The following is a 19,135-nucleotide window of genomic DNA, read 5'->3' on the forward strand; positions in this document are numbered from 1 at the left end:
CATCACACCATCATCATCACCACCATCATCATCACACCATCATCATCATCACCATCATCATCACCACCATCATCACACCATCATCATCACACCATCATCATCACCACCATCATCATCACCATCATCACCATCATCAGAGCCGAGGTCAGGAGGAGACATCATAAGAGACGTCTCCTTCATAGCGGACCCCGAGAGCGGCCGAGAAGCCGGAGGACGCGGCAATGTCTGCCACACTGATCTCTATGGCGCCAACATGTTCTGTAGCGCTGTACATGCTGGAGGGCAGATAATGAGGACATCACAGACTGAGCAGCAGTCACAAGAGCACTGAGGCCGCGGCGCCACACAAGGAGCTGTGCGTGAGGAGATACGAAAGGCAAAAGGAGGGCTGCAGGGAGGAGACTGGGGTCAGCCGGGACCCTCCTCACCCCTTCTCTCCTGAGCCCCGCCCCCCTGATCACATGACGGTGACGTCACCACTTCTCTCCTGAGCCCCGCCCCCAGATTACATGACGGCGACGTTACCACAGGTCCTTCATCACTTCCCTCCTGAGCCACGCCCCCTGGTCGCATGACAGTGACGTCACCACAGGTCCTTCACTTCTCTCCTGAGCCCCGCCCCCTGGTCACATGACGGTGACATCACCACAGGTCCTTCACCTCTCCTCTCCTGAGCCCCGCCCTCTGGTCACATGACGCTGACGTCACCACAGGTCCTCCCGCGCTCAGTGCAGCCGCTCCGTCCCGGGTGTGCGCAGCTCGTGTTCTCTGGGGTCAGCCAGCAGCAGATTTCCGGTTCCCGCCATTCCGGTGAGATGACAGGAGGGTTTGTGGTGAATCTGTGAGAGGAGAGTGTGGGGGGAGATCAGAGCTGTTCCTGTGGAGGCTCCTGCTCCATGTGACTGCGGCTCCTCAGTGTTGGGGACGGGCAGCGTCTCCTCCTCACCTCACGGCCCCCGCTGGAGGTGTAGTTACCACGGTGACCGTCCCCCGCTGGGGGTGTAGTTACCACGGTGACCGTCCCCCGCTGGAGGTGTAGTTACCACGGTGACCGTCCCCCGCTGGAGGTGTAGTTACCACGGTGACCGTCCCCCGCTGGAGGTGTAGTTACCACGGTGACCGTCCCCCGCTGGAGGTGTAGTTACCACGGTGACCGTCCCCCGCTGGAGGTGTAGTTACGACGGTGACCGTCCCCCGCTGGCGGTGTAGTTACCACGGTGACCGTCCCCCGCTGGCGGCGTAGTTACCACGGTGACCGTCCTCTGCAGGAGGTGTAGTTACCACGGTGACCATCTTCCACAGACGGCTGTACCAGGGGTCACCGGAGGCATCATTAATAATAGACAACTATCTGTTAAGCCCTATAGAAATGAACAAATATTTATTAAATTGCCCAGGGGGGTAAATAACCCTATTCCAGCTATTGTGCATTATATTATAGCCCCTAGAGAGGCTGTGAACTATTTTAACGGCTTGTGTGTCCGTGTATCTCACTGGATGTATTACCCTTATACCTTCATTCCAACTCATGGATCACAGCCATTAACCCCTTTCCTACATTAGACCTACTATTCCGTCCATGTGACCTGGGACTTAATTCCCAAGGATGGAATAGTACATCTAACGCGATCAGCGGTGCTCACGGGGGGGATTATCACAGCTGACACCCGGCACTATGTGTCAGGGGTGGTCACGGACCGCCCCCCGACTCATTAACCCCTGGCACACTGCGATCAAACATGATCTCAGTGTACCGGCGGCATAGGAGAGAAGCGCTCAGGGAGGGGGCTCCCTCCGTGGTTCCTGAGACCCCCACAGCAGCGCAATGTGTAGCGCTGCTGCGGGGTCCTCCTTCCCTGCAGGCCCCCCGGATCTGATATGGCGGCGAGGACCTTCGAAGGCAGAGCGCAGGCATGAGGAAGCCTGCAGCAGTGCCTGTGACAGATCAGTGATCTGTCACATGACAGTGATGTCCCCCCTGGGACAATGTAATAAAGTTGTAATAAAGTTGAAAAAAAATAAAAAGTGTAAAAATAATTTATAAAAAAAATATCGCTAAATAAATTAATAAAAAAAATCCCTAATAAATTCATTTTTTGAAAATAAAAAAAAATAAATAAAAGTACACATATTTGGTATCACTGTCTGTAACGACCCGCCCTATAAACCTGTCCCACTAGTTAACCCCTTTAGTGAAACCCTTATCATACCGCCGAACAAAAAGTGTAATAACGCGCGATCAAAAAAATGGATATAAATATCCATGGTACCGCTGAAAACGTCATCTTGTCCCGCAAAAAACGAGCCGCCATACAGCATCATCAGCGAAAAAATAAAAGTTATAGCTCGCAGAATAAAGCAATGCAAAAATAATTATTTTTTATTTCATTGCATAAAAGCGCCAAAACATAAAAAAAGACCTAAATGAGGTATCGCTGTAACCGTACTGACCCGAAGAATAAAACCGCTTTATCAATTTTACCGCACGCGGAACGGTGTAAACGCACCCCCCAAAAGAAATTCATGAAACGCTGGTTTTTGTTCATTCTGTGTCCCAAAAATCGGAATAAAAAGCGATCAAAAAATGTCACGTGCCCGAAAATGATATCAATAAAAACGTCAACTCGTCCCGCAAAAAATAAGACCTCACATGACCCGGTGGGTCAAAATACGGAAAAATTATAGCTCTCAATATGTGGTGATGCAAAAACTTTTTACAATAAAAAGCGTCTTTTAGCGTGCGACAGCCGCCAAAAATAAAAACCGCCATAAATAGTAAATCAAACCCCCCGTTATCACCCCCTTAGTTAGGGAAAAATAATAAAATAAAATGCATTTATTTCCATTTTCCCATTAGGGCTGAGATTAGGCTTAGGGGTGTGTTGGGATTAGGGTTGGAGTTAGAATTGGGGGGTTTCCACTGTTTTGGTACATCAGGGGCTTTCCAGACGCGACATGGCGTCCGATCTCAATTCCAGCCAAAAAAGTCAAATGGCATTGCTTCCCTTCCGAGCTCTGCCATGCGCCCAAATAGTGGTTTACTACCACATATGGGGTGTCAGCGTTCTCGGGACAAATTGCACAATGACTTTTAGGGTCCTGTTACCCTTGGGAAAATGAAAATTGGGAGTGAAAAGATCATTTTTGTGGACAAAATATGATTTTTTAATTGTACCGCTGTACGTTATAAACTTCTGTGAATCCCTTGGGGGTTCAAAGTTCTCACCAAATATCTAGATAAGTTCCTTGGGGGTCTAGTTTCCAAAATGGGGTCACTTGTGGGGAGTTTCCACTGTTTAGGTTCATCAGGGGCTCTCCAAACGTGACATGGCGTCCAATCTGAATTCCAGCCAATTTTGCAGTGAAAAAGTCAAACGGCGCTCCTTCCCTTCTGAGCTCTGCCATGCACCGAAACAGTGGTTTCCCCCCACATATCAGGTATCAGCGTACTCAGAACAAATTGCACAATAACTTTTGCAGTCCAACTTCTCCTGTTACCCTTGGTAAAATAAAAAAATTGGACCTGAAGTAATTTTTTTAGTGAAAAAAAGTTAAATGTTCATTTTTTTTAAACATTCAAAAAATTCCTGTGAAGCACCTGAAGGGTTAATAATCTTCTTGAATGTGGTTTTGAGCACCTTGAGGGGTGCAGTTTTTAGAATGGTGTCACTTTTGGGTATTTTCTATCATACAGACCCCTCAAAGTGGCTTCAAATGTGATGTGGTCCTAAAAATAAAATGGTGTAAAAATGAGAAATCTCTTTTAACCCTTATAATTTCTTAACAAAATAAAATTTTGCTTCCCAAATTGTGCTGATGTAAAGTAAACATGTTGGAAATGTTACTTATTAAGTTTTTTGAGTGCCGTATCGCTGTGATTTAAGGGCATAAAAATTAAAAGTTGGAAAATTGCAAAATTTTCAAAGTTTTCACCAAATTTCCGTTTTTTTCATAAATAAATGCAAGTTATATGAATGAAATTTTACCACTAACATGAAGGACAATATGTCACGAGAAAACAATGTCAGAATCACCGGGATCCATGGAAGCTCCAGAGTTATGACCTTATAAAGGGACAGTGGTCAGAATTGTAAAAATTGGCCCGGGCATTAACATGCAAACCACCCTTGGGGGTAAAGGGATTAATAGGATATTTTAATCAAACCTAGCTATTTAGCATCAGTGGCAGGTAGGATAGATGTCTATAAATAGTGCACTGTCACAGATTGAAATATATTGTTATAGGACTGCATTTGTATTTTTATGGTTACAGCATCAGGGTCCATCGGTCGTGGTCGGTGACGTCTTGTAGATGTGATCGGAGCCTTAGTTACAGGATCCATCGGTCGTGGTCGGTGACGTCCTGTAGATGTGATCGAAGCCTTAGTTACAGGATCGATCAGTCGTGGTCGGTGACGTCTTGTAGATGTGATCGGAGCCTTAGTTACAGGATCCATCGGTCGTGGTTGGTGTCGTCTTGTAGATGTGATCAGAGCCTTAGTTACAGGATCGATCAGTCGTGGTCGGTGACGTCTTGTAGATGTGATCGGAGCCTTAGTTACAGGATCCATCGGTCGTGGTCGGTGACGTCTTGTAGATGTGATCGGAGCCTTAGTTACAGGATCCATCGGTCGTGGTCGGTGACGTCCTGTAGATGTGATCGGAGCCTTAGTTACAGGATCCATCGGTCGTGGTCGGTGTCGTCTTGTAGATGTGATCAGAGCCTTAGTTACAGGATCGATCAGTCGTGGTCGGTGACGTCTTGTAGATGTGATCGGAGCCTTAGTTACAGGATCCATCGGTCGTGGTCGGTGACGTCTTGTAGATGTGATCGGAGCCTTAGTTACAGGATCCATCGGTCGTGGTCGGTGTCGTCTTGTAGATGTGATCGGAGCCTTAGTTACAGGATCCATTGGTCGTGGTCGGTGACGTCTTGTAGATGTGATCAGAGCCTTAGTTACAGGATCCATCGGTCGTGGTCGGTGTCGTCTTGTAGATGTGATCGGAGCCTTAGTTACAGGCAGGGTGGATTTGATTTAAATCTAACTGATTTAAATCACGATTTAAATCACGATTTAAATCACTAGTCAGTAAGGCTTGATTTAAATCAGTGATTTAAATCAAAGTTTCTACCTAAACTAGTTCTTGCTACTTTAACATGCAAGTAGATGAAGATTTTTAGAATCACTTTTTATATTACTTTTTTCTCCCCAGTTTAATGGGTTAATCATTCATATTTGGACACCACTGTTCTGTTGTACTTAGGAAGGAGAAAAATAATCCTGACCTTAATAACAATTTAAATAGATTTATTCAACTGAAACAATAACAACATTACAGCATAAGTTATTTGCTTAAACAAACATCCATGTTTGTTAACTAATTTGGCTAAACAAAATATATATATTTTAAGAAACTTAGACTGTCAGCCCAGCCGACACATGAAAAACTTAAATACTACTGTCCCTGCTGTCCTCTGTAGCTCACTTGTCGTCATCTTCATCATCATCTTCTTTGTTCCTATTCATAATCTGGAAAAGAAAAACAAGCTTTCCTGCTTTATTGGGTCCCAACCGATTTCTCAATTTAGAATGAATGAGTCCAAAGGAAGAGAATATTCTTTCAACGCCTGCAGAAGAAGCTACTGCTGTTAAAAGTGAAATCATTACTTGAACAGTCTCTAAATCCAAGCGCTTAAGTGACTTCCACCAGTTTACTGGTGTGACCTTCCTTAAAATATCTTCAGCAAACATATATTTCTTGAATGGTTCCCCCTTAGCTCTGAAGTTTATTATAGTTGGCATTAAAGATGGATGATTGCTGGATACCCATGTCATAGCTAACTCCTCTTCCTCAGCACTTAGGTTTTGACCCTGATATTGGATATTGACAATATTTGCCAAAAAATGAGCTGGCGTCAGTGCTTGTCCCATTCGTTTGTTTATTGCTTGTAATTTAATTCTGTCCATGTGTAGTTCTGTTTTTAAGTGTTCACTCAGTTCCTTCCAAATTTCAACAGCATCCGCAATAAAACAGCTATTTTTCTGTATTTTGTTTAAAGCTTGAGAGATGGGTTTCAGGAAGCTCAGCACATGTTCAACATTTCTCTTAAGCCCAATGTTGAGGATTTTGGCCGTGACAGTGCCATCTATTTTATCTCGATTTTCTTCACTAAGTGTCATCAGAATAGGCCAGTTTTTGATATACTGCTCAAAACAGTCCACCACAGAGTTCCATCTAACATCTTGTGGGAGCGTTAGCTTGGTTCCACCCATCCTTTTCAGAGCTGCTGCAGCAAAATGATTATTACGGAAGTATTTAGCAATTTCAACAACATTAGCCTTTATTTCTGGAACACTTAAGTCTTTGGCTAAGAGGTGCAGCAAATGAGCACTGCAACCATATGTTATTAGCAGCTTTGTATTCCCTCCCTGCTCTTCTAAATCTCTTCTCATCTTGGATACGTTTGCAGCATTGTCAGTGACCAAACTGCGTACTAGACATTTGAATTTTTGTTCACATGTCGTTATAGCTTTTACTGCCACTTCTTGTAAGTATTCTGCTGTGTGTGCATTTCCTGAAGTATCAGTTGTTTGTGCAAGGAAGACTTTACCTTCTTCTGTTGTTATACAACCACATACAATAGGATCATTGTGGACATTACTCCACCCATCAATACTTAGGTTAACAATTTTACCCTCCAGAGCTGTTGCACATTGCTCCATTTCTCTGTCATACACTTGATCCAGCAGTTTCCCTGCAACATCAGCTCTGCTGGGTGGACTGTATCCTGGTCTCAGTGACTGAACCATATTAATGAAATGTGGGTTCTCAGTCAGACGGAAAGAAGAGTTCGTTGCATAAATAAACTGGGCAATTTTTTCATCAATCAACTCTTTTTCTAGTCTGCTAGTTCTTATCACAAACCTATCTATGGTGGTTCCAGGAGGTAAAGGTTTTTTCTTCCTTTTGGGTGATGGTGATATGTGGCTGTGGGTGTCTGATGATGATGCTGCTGCTGCTAATGAAGCACTATCCTGGATGGATAACTCTGAAACTGTAGAACAGGATGATGGTGATCTTGGAGGTGGATAGTTTCCAGAATCCATGAATTCCCCTAAACAAAAAAAGTCAATGCTGTTATTTTATGGTTTATACAATTTCTGCTTATTGTACACAACACATCACTGCCCCTGCCCCAAAAGGAATATTTGTTTTTCTTCATAACTGTACCAAATGACAGTAACATGCAGTAATAATAAGAAATATAATTTTTCTCACACATGACAGTTCAGTCTTTAGAAATAGGATTCAATAAAAATGTTTACCAACCTGAAGATCCTGCCTGTTCAGAAGTGTTTCTTTGGTCATCTTCATCACCGCACTTCTCATGATGTTGCCTCATTCGCGCCACCAGGCCTTGCATCTCTTTGTTGCATCGTTTGCATTTTGCACGCATGCCTGCCTTAACGATAGGCGAAGGAGCTTCATTAAAATATTCCCAAACTGGGTCTCTTTTACGGCCTGCTGCCATTATAAGGAAAGAATGTAATAAACCTCAGATCGTACACACAAACAGATCCAGACTTGTCTGTGGCTATGCTGCAGTATTGTGCTCAAAGTTTCACTTTCATTTTTTTGTCTGCTTGCCCTTCCTCCTTCTCACACTTAGATTCACATTCTTCTTGTGTTGTGCAGATCTATTCCACTCCAAACAATCAGAAACATATTGTCTAACTTCTTGGACTTGGCACTGAAGGGGTTGATTCTGTATTCATAGGTTTGTAGAACAATAGGATTAAGGTCTTTTTCTCAACTCTGTTCATGTTGTAACATTTTTGCCGTGAAGAAGAGGCTGGGACCTCTGCGGAGTCAAATTCAGTATTGAGAACTGCGTAAGTAAAGCGAGCGTCTGTGATAATATAGGAGAGAAACTGCCCACTAATCCTACAGAAACCTCTGGAAGAGCATGGCATTGTGAATGTTACACATATACAGCCTTTATTCTACTGAGTTAAACAACTCAGCTTTATCTCATGATGGAAGAACCTTTGGATGGTAAAATATTTTCCTCAAAAAGCAGTTTATTGAAAAAAATCCGATTTAAATCAAAAAAATCCGATTTAAATCAAAAAAATCCGATTTTTTTTTTAATTTTTTAAAAAAAAACATTGATTTTTATCCACCCTGGTTACAGGATCCATCGGTCGTGGTCGGTGTTGTCTTGTAGATGTGATCGGAGCCTTAGTTACAGGATCCATCGGTCGTGGTCGGTGATGTCTTGTAGATGTGATCGGAGCCTTAGTTACAGGATCCATCGGTCGTGGTCGGTGACGTCTTGTAGATGTGATCGGAGCCTTAGTTACAGGATCCATCGGTCGTGGTCGGTGACGTCTTGTAGATGTGATCGGAGCCTTAGTTACAGGATCCATCGGTCGTGGTCGGTGTTGTCTTGTAGATGTGATCGGAGCCTTAGTTACAGGATCCATCGGTCGTGGTCGGTGACGTCTTGTAGATGTGATCGGAGCCTTAGTTACAGGATCCATCGGTCGTGGTCGGTGACGTCTTGTAGATGTGATCGGAGCCTTAGTTACAGGATCCATCGGTCGTGGTCGGTGACGTCTTGTAGATGTGATCGGGGCCTTAGGTACAGGATCCATCGGTCGTGGTCGGTGACGTCCTGTAGATGTGATCGGAGCCTTAGGTACAGGATCCATCGGTCGTGGTCGGTGACGTCTTGTAGGTGTGATCGGAGCCTTAGTTACAGGATCCATCGGTCGTGGTCGGTGACGTCTTGTAGGTGTGATCGGAGCCTTAGTTACAGGATCCATCGGTCGTGGTCGGTGACGTCTTGTAGATGTGATCGGAGCCTTAGTTACAGGATCCATCGGTCGTGGTCGGTGACGTCTTGTAGATGTGATCGGAGCCTTAGTTACAGGATCCATCGGTCGTGGTCGGTGACGTCTTGTAGATGTGATCGGAGCCTTAGTTACAGGATCCATCGGTCGTGGTCGGTGACGTCTTGTAGATGTGATCGGGGCCTTAGGTACAGGATCCATCGGTCGTGGTCGGTGACGTCTTGTAGATGTGATCGGTGCCTTAGTTACAGGATCCATCGGTCGTGGTCGGTGACGTCTTGTAGATGTGATCGGAGCCTTAGTTACAGGATCCATCGGTCGTGGTCGGTGACGTCCTGTAGATGTGATCGGAGCCTTAGGTACAGGATCCATCGGTCGTGGTCGGTGACGTCTTGTAGGTGTGATCGGAGCCTTAGTTACAGGATCCATCGGTCGTGGTCGGTGACATCTTGTAGATGTGATCGGAGCCTTAGTTACAGGATCCATCGGTCGTGGTCGGTGACGTCTTGTAGATGTGATCGGAGCCTTAGTTACAGGATCCATCGGTCGTGGTCGGTGTCGTCTTGTAGATGTGATCGGAGCCTTAGTTACAGGATCCATCGGTCGTGGTCGGTGACGTCTTGTAGATGTGATCGGAGCCTTAGTTACAGGATCCATCGGTCGTGGTCGGTGACGTCTTGTAGATGTGATCGGAGCCTTAGTTACATGATCCATCGGTCGTGGTCGGTGACGTCTTGTAGATGTGATCGGAGCCTTAGTTACAGGATCCATCGGTCGTGGTCGGTGTCGTCTTGTAGATGTGATCGGAGCCTTAGTTACAGGATCCATCGGTCGTGGTCGGTGACGTCTTGTAGATGTGATCGGAGTTTTACAGGATCCATCGGTCGTGGTTGGTGTCGTCTTGTAGATGTGATTAGAGTTTTACAGGATCCATCCCCTTACCATTCTCCTGTGAAGCTCAGGTGCACTAACATAGCAAACACAAAGGTATTCAGTTGGTCTTTGACTGTCCTTACAATCCATTGGCATCCCTGCATTCATATCCTGGGAGAGGGTATGATGATGGGGTTCGGAAACAACCCTCCTACACCCGATTCCTAACCTCCTCAATGTTTCTGTAATATTTTAATGCCATCTACAGTAAGTGTATAAAGTTTTGCCGGTGGAGCTAGCGCTGATCAATGCAGTCTTAGTTGCTGGTAGTATAATCCAGCCGGCTCTTGCCTGCTCCCGAGCTCGTTCAATACAGTAATGGGAAACATTTGTGGTAAATATACAATGTATGTGACTGTAAGTGGTTAAATTAAGAGGAATCAGTAAATCTCACTGCTTCCAACCTAAGTTCAAATGTTCATGTTGGCCTCTTCACCACCTTGGAGCAAGGGCAAAAGATCCTGCAAACAAGTATGACGAGAGTAGACAGGACCACAATTCATACACTCTAGTTCTTACTCACAACTTGTGTTTCTCAATCTAATGGTTAAATTTCCCATTATGTTCCTGTCCAAATAAAGGTTTAAAGTGACAGAAGCCAAACCAATACAATGAACCACTGCATGTGAAAATTTGTAGAAACACCTATAACTATGTATAAACACAGTAAATTGAATTAAAGCAATTGCTCATGAGAAGAAAAAACGCATCAGAACCGCAAAAATGAGAAAAAAGTTAACTGGCTCCAGTCTTTAGCACAATGTACTCCATGCGATCTCACAGCAAGGAGGTACGTAAAATTTTGGGTGACTTTGAGAGGCTAAATGAGTAAGAATTGTTTCATGTTTAGAGGTGTGGCTGCTGTGGTTGTATTTTCCCTTTGCAGTTTTTTGCTTCTGAGAATAATTGTATATTTTTTCCAAAGCCACGAAGCCATCCCTGCTAGACGAGCGACCGATGGATGATTTATTGCTTCTCTGGTATCGCGATGCAGCGACCGTAGAGTTGATGGCGAACCAACCAATATTTGATATGTAATATTAGTCGCTAATAACTAGAACATAAAAGTTTACTCATCGCCGCATCGCAAACCCAGTTCAGGCTTCACGGTCTTGATACCAAACAGTTCACTTCGGAGACATACTGTCATGATCCATGCTGGATCATGACAGATACAAGCACTAGTAACCAGGGGCGTAACTAGAACTGATTGGGCCCCATAGCAAACTTTTAAACGGGGCCCCCTCAAAGACACACCCCTCCAGGAACTACATTTCCCAGAGGTCCATGCGGCAGGCAGCTCTGCAGAGAGCTAACAGACAGCGAGGGCTCAGGGAAGGGGCGGGACTGAACTGAAGCAATACACTGGCTGCAGGCAGGGAGGTGGGCCCAATATGTGCTTCGCTCCGCACAGCAGGCACAGAAAAGCAGCGTAGGCTGCAAAATCATAGTGTACATTTTTTTCCGCCGGGGCCCTGGATCCCCTACACCAGTGGTCCCCAACCTTTTTTGCACCAGGGACCGGCTTCAAGCAAGACCATTCTTCCATGGCCCGGCAGGGCGGGGATGGAGGTGTGACAGGGGCGGGGCTTTGATCATAAGGGGGCGGGGCTATGGACGCGGTTGTAGTTTAGCAGTGCATACTTATCATTTAATTATAACATTTATAATGTGACTCAACTCACCATAGGTTTTGAATGAGTGGGAGCACCTGGCTTGTTTCTCTGTTTCAGTGGGAGCACCAAGCTACTTCTACTGATGACCGTCACTGCTAATGATGATTGGAACCTACAAGGAAATGGAGCATTGAGCACTTAAGAAAAATTGTACTGGAGTACTGTATACATACTAATTATTTTCTAATCATCAGAAAATGTATGTGTGGTTCCCCCCGTCCTGCCCAGCTCTGTGTGGCTCCCCCTGTTGTATGCATGGCTCCCCTGTCCGATCCTTATATACATGGCTCTGCTCCCACTCTCCCATCCTGTATACATGGCTCTGCTCCCACTCTCCCATCCTGTATACATGGCTCCGCTCCCACCCTCCCATCCTGTATACATGGCTCTGCTCCCACCCTCCCATCCTGTATACATGGCTCTGCTCCCACCCTCCCATCCTGTATACATGGCTCCGCTCCCACCCTCCCATCCTGTATACATAGCTCTGCTCCCACCCTCCCATCCTGTATACATGGCTCCGCTCCCATCCTGTATACATGGCTCCGCTCCCATCCTGTATACATGGCTCCGCTCCCATCCTGTATACATGGCTCCGCTCCCATCCTGTATACATGGCTCTGCTCCCACTCTCCCATCCTGTGCACATGGCTCTGCTCCCACTCTCCCATCCTGTATACATGGCTCTGCTCCCACTCTCCCATCCTGTATACATGGCTCTGCTCCCACCCTCCCATCCTGTATACATGGCTCTGCTCCCACCCTCCCATCCTGTATACATGGCTCTGCTCCCACTCTCCCATCCTGTATACATGGCTCTGCTCCCACTCTCCCATCCTGTATACATGGCTCTGCTCCCACTCTCCCATCCTGTATACATGGCTCTGCTCCCACCCTCCCATCCTGTATACATGGCTCTGCTCCCACCCTCCCATCCTGTATACATGGCTCTGCTCGCACCCTCCCATCCTGTATACATGGCTCCGCTCCCATCCTGTATACATGGCTCTGCTCCCACTCTCCCATCCTGTGCACATGGCTCTGCTCCCACTCTCCCATCCTGTATACATGGCTCTGCTCCCACTCTCCCATCCTGTATACATGGCTCCCCTCCCATCCTGTATACATGGCTCCGCTCCCACCCTCCCATCCTGTATACATGGCTCTGCTCCCATCCTGTATACATGGCTCCGCTCCCACCCTCCCATCCTGTATACATGGCTCCGCTCCCACCCTCCCATCCTGTATACATGGCTCCGCTCCCACCCTCCCATCCTGTACATGGCTCCGCTCCCTCCCTCCCATCCTGTATACATGGCTCCGCTCCCACCCTCCCATCCTGTATACATGGCTCCGCTCCCACCCTCCCATCCTGTATACATGGCTCCGCTCCCACCCTCCCATCCTGTACATGGCTCCGCTCCCTCCCTCCCATCCTGTATACATGGCTCCGCTCCCACCCTCCCATCCTGTATACATGGCTCTGCTCCCACTCTCCCATCCTGTATACATGGCTCTGCTCCCACCCTCCCATCCTGTATACATGGCTCTGCTCCCACTCTCCCATCCTGTATACATGGCTCTGCTCCCATCCTGTATACATGGCTCCGCTCCCACCCTCCCATCCTGTATACATGGCTCTGCTCCCACCCTCCCATCCTGTATACATGGCTCTGCTCCCACTCTCCCATCCTGTATACATGGCTCTGCTCCCATCCTGTATACATGGCTCCGCTCCCACCCTCCCATCCTGTATACATGGCTCCGCTCCCACCCTCCCATCCTGTATACATGGCTCCGCTCCCACCCTCCCATCCTGTACATGGCTCCGCTCCCTCCCTCCCATCCTGTATACATGGCTCCGCTCCCACCCTCCCATCCTGTATACATGGCTCTGCTCCCACTCTCCCATCCTGTATACATGGCTCTGCTCCCACCCTCCCATCCTGTATACATGGCTCTGCTCCCACTCTCCCATCCTGTATACATGGCTCTGCTCCCATCCTGTATACATGGCTCCGCTCCCACCCTCCCATCCTGTATACATGGCTCTGCTCCCACCCTCCCATCCTGTATACATGGCTCTGCTCCCACCCTCCCATCCTGTATACATGGCTCTGCTCCCACCCTCCCATCCTGTATACATGGCTCCGCTCCCACCCTCCCATCCTGTATACATGGCTCTGCTCCCACTCTCCCATCCTGTATACATGGCTCTGCTCCCACCCTCCCATCCTGTATACATGGCTCTGCTCCCACTCTCCCATCCTGTATACATGGCTCTGCAACCAATCCTGTATACATGGCTCCGCTCCCACCCTCCCATCCTGTATACATGGCTCTGCTCCCACCCTCCCATCCTGTATACATGGCTCTGCTCCCACCCTCCCATCCTGTATACATGGCTCTGCTCCCACCCTCCCATCCTGTATACATGGCTCTGCTCCCACCCTCCCATCCTGTATACATGGCTCTGCTCCCACTCTCCCATCCTGTATATATGGCTCTGCTCCCACTCTCCCATCCTGTATATATGGCTCCGCTCCCACTCTCCCTCCCCTGTATATATGGCTCCGCTCCCATTCTCCCTCCCCTGTATATATGTCTCCGCTCCCACCCTCCCTTGTATATATGGCTCCGCTCCCACCCTCCCTTGTATACATGGCTCTGCTCCCACTCTCCCTCCCTTGTATATATGGCTCCGCTCGGCTCCCCCATCATACTTACCCTCACGTCGCTGAACTTCCCTCCCTGCATCTCGCGGCGGCACTTCAGCTTCTTCCTGTGCGGAGCGGTCACGTGCTACCGCTCATTAAGGTGCATGAATATGGACGCCACGCCTATGGGAGAGGAGTGGCGTCCGTATTCATGACCTTAAATGAGCGGTACATTTGACAGCTCAGCGCTGGATGAAGCCGCCGCGCCAACAGGGACCGCTATACAGGGTGACTATCAGCTGCTACACAGCCGCCGGCTCCCCTTGTGTCCGTGGACCGGAAGATCACTGCAACGGCCTGGTGCTGGGCCGCGGACTGGTGGTTGGGGTAATTAAATTGCATACCGGGTAGCGCCGATCGGAGCCGGGGACTCGGGCCCCTATATGGGCCGGGCCCCAAAGCAACCGCTTCGGCTGCTACCCCGGTAGTTACGCCAGTGCTAGTAACCTTTTTTCCAGAACGTCCACCTGACAGCACCATGGAGGACGTCCTCCTCCTCCTTACAGGGACAGGAAAGCACACGAGAGGTTAAAAGGCCCCGTCCCACCCCTTTCCCTCAGTGTCTTTCCTGTCCCTGCATGGAGGGACCTACGAGAGGAGGAGCAGGAAGCTTACCGGAGGGCGCAGAGGGATCGTGCGGCCAGTCCAATCCTTCCCCCTGTCAGGATGCCCAGAGCCGACACTTCCCTGTGGGGAGTCCCTCTGCCCCAAAGTCAAGTCCGGTGGGAGGCTCACGGCTCCAGGCCAGACCGCAGTGCCGCGGTAAGCCAGGTCCCCGCACGCAGCGGGCGGTGCGGGCGCCGGCGACAGAGAACCCGGGCCATGCTGCAGGGGCAGATAGAAGCCGGGTCCCCACAGAAAGCCGGTGGGCGCCGCCATTGCAGGACGCCCGGCGGGCGGGGCTTCAGAGCTGGGCAGGAAGCGGAAGTGGCCGGCGCGATCTCAGGCATCGCGGGAGGACCCGTGGCGCGGCGATGACGTCACGCGCCGACTTGAAATCAGCGCGCCAGCAGCCTGGGCATGCCAGAAAGCTCAGCGCACGCCAGCAGGCTTAGCGCACGTCAGCGGGCTCAGCGCACGCCAGCAGGCTTAGCGCACGTCAGCGGGCTCACCGCACGCCAGCAGCTCACCGCACGCCAGCAGCTGCTTCGGTGGTATGGACCCAGAAGCGCCAGCCGACAGAGGGGTAAGTGCGCCTGGCGCAATCCAACCCCCACACGGCCTTCCCCGCTGCCCAGGACAACTGACCCGACTATCCCTGTTCTGTATTGTACAGGAGAAGGGTACCCCAGCCCCCCGACAGAGGTTAAGGATTCGGCAAAGGCCACATCTAAATCTGTCAGATGCCCGGTTTGCAGGGTAAAGCTGCCAGACACCTATATCAAGACTCTCTGCGGACCCTGCACTTCAAGGGTTGTAAGAGACGAGCAGCCGTCCCTCCTTGCCGAGATGCGATCCTTGATTCGGGAGGAAGTACAGGCCTCCAGATCCAGTCTCTCACGGCAGCAGTCCCCTAGTCCGGGGCCAAGCTGGAAGCGGCCGAGGTGGGAGATGGAGCTAGCCTCGGAGACAAGCTCGCTTGAGGGGTCAGACCCCCGGGACTCTGATCCCGAGGAGGAGGGGGAGATCCCGACTGACAGGAGGGACCAAGGCAGGAAATACCTGTTTAAGTTAGAGGACACCGATGACTTGGTGCAGGCGGTAAGGAACACCATGCAGATCGAGGATGTTCCAAAACCGCAGTCCCGACAGGACCTGATGTTTGGGGGACTGGTCGCTCGGAAACAAACTGTTCCCCGTAAGTGAGCACATTAAAACAATGGTCCTAGAAGAATGGAAAGAGGCAGAACGTCGACTCGCACTGTCTCGGGACTTTAAGAGCCGACTGCCCTATGACCCAGAGGAAACACGATTGTGGGAGGAAGTTCCTAAAATCGATGTTCCTGTAGCTAAGGTGACCAAAAAGACCGCCATCCCCTTCGAGGACTCATCAAGTCTCAGAGACCCGATGGACCGGAAGGCAGATGTTCTATTAAAGCGAACATGGGAAACGGCAGCTGCCCTTACTAAGGTTAACATAGCACCCACCTCGGTGGCCAGGTCCATGTTCTTATGGGTGGGGCAGTTGGAAGAGCATTTATCCAACAAGACCCCTAGATCTGAGATCCTAGCTTCCCTCCCTCTGATGAAATCAGCCACTGCGTTCCTTTCAGATACGTCGGCCGAGTCAGTAAGATTCGCAGCCAGAAACAGCTCCCTTTCCAACGCAGCTAGGCGAGCGGTTTGGCTGAAGTCTATGTCTGGGGATAATGCTTCAAAGGCAGAGCTTTGCTCCATCCCCTTTTCAGGCTCAAGGGTGTTCGGGCCAGGTCTAAATAGCATCCTAGAGCAAGTGTCTGACAAAAACAAGGGGTTTCCAGAAGAAAAACCCAAGCGTCCCCAGTCCTTTCGTAGAGGGTCCTTTTTCAGGAGACAGACTGACGTTAGGAGCCAGACTGACGTTAGGAGCCAGGGTAGATCCAACAGGGGCTCCTTTAGAAACACTCAGAGCCAGGGAGGGAGAAGCAAAGCCCCTCTTTTCGCGTCATCCTCCAGGTCTAGAAGGCAATGACGCCATAGGGGTCGGGGGAAGACTGCGATGATTCGCAGCAAGGTGGCGCCAGGTAACCCAGAACCAGTGGGTCCTCAGAACCATCACAGATGGGTACAGCATAGAATGTTATTCCCCGCCCCCCGACAGATACATCGCTCCCACCGTAGTCCCGGAAGACTCTACCATGTGGTCAGATCTACAGGACCTGCTCAGGTCAGAGGTCATAGTGCCAGTTCCGCAGCAGGAGAGGGGAAAAGGTCATTACTCTTCCGTATTCTCCATTACAAAATCATCTGGCGAGGCCAGAACGATCATAAACTTAAAACCCCTAAATGCTTGGGTGGTATACAAAAGGTTTTGAATGGAATCAATACGTTCGGCAATTCAACTTATAGACAGGAATGCCGTCATGTGTACTCTGGAACTGAAGAGTGCATACTATCAGGTCCCCATCCATCCCTTATCTCAAAGCTTACTAAAGGGCATGTCACACTAATAGATATCGCTAGCAATATCGCTATAACTAGTGACGTTATAGCGATATTGCTAGCGATATCGCTATGTCTGATACTTACCTACGACCCGCTCCCCCGCTGGTTATCGCTGATTGCGCGAGAACGTTCAGGACTGTTTCTCGTCGTCAGCTTCCTGCGGCGCTTCCTGCTGAGACGACGAGCTACGCGTGGAGCCGGGCGGGAGGACGCAGGATCGCCTAGTGTGACAGGTAAGTAGCGACCCCCATCCCCAGCGATGTCGCTGGTGAGATCTGCCTGTGTGGCAGCTCACTAGCGACCACTTAGCGATGCACCAGCGATCCTGACCGCGTCATATCGCTAGTCGGGATCGCTGGTACATCGCTAAGTGTGACAGTACCTTAAGATTCGCAATCAGTCTACCGTCCCGGACCTGCCACTTGCAGTTTCAGTGCCTTCCGTTCGGGCTGGCTTCGGCTCCCCGAATATTCACAAAGCTTGTAGAGGAGGTGGTAGCCTACCTGAGAAATCAGGGAGTCATTATAATACCGTATCTAGACGACTTTCTCCTAGTCGCAGGATCAGAAGAAAGGCTCATTCAGGACAGGAGCCGAACGATCAGAACACTGGAGTATCTCGGCTGGCTGATCAACGAACAAAAGTCAGACCTAAAGCCAGAAAGCAGGAAAATCTTCCTGGGAGTCCTTCTAGACTCAAGAGACAGAATATCCTGGCTACCGAGAAAAAAGCAGCAGATAATTCAGGACAGAGTCAGAGGACTACTGAAACATCGCTCCTCCATAAGCGGTGCAATGGAAGTCCTGGGTCAGATGACGGCTTGCATTCCATGCGTGAGATGGGCCCAGACCCATTCGAGGCCCATGGAAAAAGAAATCCTCGCAGGATAGAACAGGCGTCAGGATTCTCTTGACAGGCCTATATCCTTACCAGACACGGTAAAAAGATCCCTACGGTGGTGGATACAGCCCTAGAACTTGCAGGTGGGCGTGCTATGGACAACCTCGCCGTACGTGGTAATCACAGACGCCAGTACGTGGGGATGGGGAGCCCACGTAGAAGGGAGAATTTTCCAGGGAAGATGGCCGGTCAGCATCAGAAACAGATCCTCCAACTTCAGGGAGCTCTATGCGGTCTGGGAAGCCCTGCGTCAGAACCGGTCGGTAGTGAGAAATCGACATGTCCGGATATTGTCCGACAACACAACCGCAGTCTCATTCCTGAAGCACCAGGGAGGTCCGAAACATCGACCACTCCAGGCACTTGCAGGACGAATATTCGCCTGGGCAGAAGAGGTGGTCCTCTCCATTACGGCAATCCACCTGGAGGGTTCTCAGAACGTAGTAGCAGACTATCTAAGCAGACAGCAGGTCAGCCCGACAGAGTGGGAACTAAACGAAGAAATCTTCCATCAGCTATGTCGGCGCTGGGGGACCCCCAGTATAGACCTGTTTGCAAACCGGAAGAACTCAAAGGTCGCCAGATTCTACTCCTTGAACCCGGCAGACCACCCGGACGGAGTGGATGCCCTGAGCCAGGCCTGGAGGGAACCCCTCTTGTATGCATTCCCACCACTGGCGCTGATACCGGCGGTACTCAGGAAGATCCGCGAAGACCGCGCGTCGGTGATATTAATAGTGCCATACTGGCCAAAGAGAAGCTGGTTTCCACTGCTAGGAGCCATGGCAGTAGAAAACCCAGTCGAGCTACCCCTGAAGGGAGAAGTTATCCACCAGGGTCCGATTCGCCATCCAGACCCAGCAAGGCTACACCTCTCGGCATGGATCCTGAAAGGGACATCCTGAGAACAAAGGGCTTATCCGAGCCGGTCATATCCACGCTACTGGCCAGCAGGAAACCGGTAACA

At 49.5% G+C, this 19,135-nt stretch overlaps 1 protein-coding gene across 2 annotated transcripts in view; it reads left to right on the plus strand.

Annotated features, from left to right (window-relative positions):
• Positions 1–665: 665 nt before the first annotated feature.
• LOC141074924 (uncharacterized) overlaps positions 666–19,135 on the plus strand; it is a 54,640-nt gene continuing 36,170 nt past the window's right edge. Inside the window, exon 1 of one of the 2 annotated variants that reach the window (XM_073562240.1) lies at positions 666–810. In XM_073562240.1, coding sequence (XP_073418341.1) covers positions 693–810 — 118 coding nt within the window. In that variant the 5' untranslated portion in view covers positions 666–692. The remainder of the gene's footprint in view (positions 811–19,135) is intronic. The other variant, XM_073562239.1, reaches the window with a different exon arrangement.

The sequence above is a fragment of the Dendrobates tinctorius genome, unplaced genomic scaffold, assembly GCF_039654945.1.
Source record: "Dendrobates tinctorius isolate UK_male_01 unplaced genomic scaffold, ASM3965494v1 ptg000342l, whole genome shotgun sequence".
Lineage (NCBI taxonomy): Eukaryota > Metazoa > Chordata > Amphibia > Anura > Dendrobatidae > Dendrobates > Dendrobates tinctorius.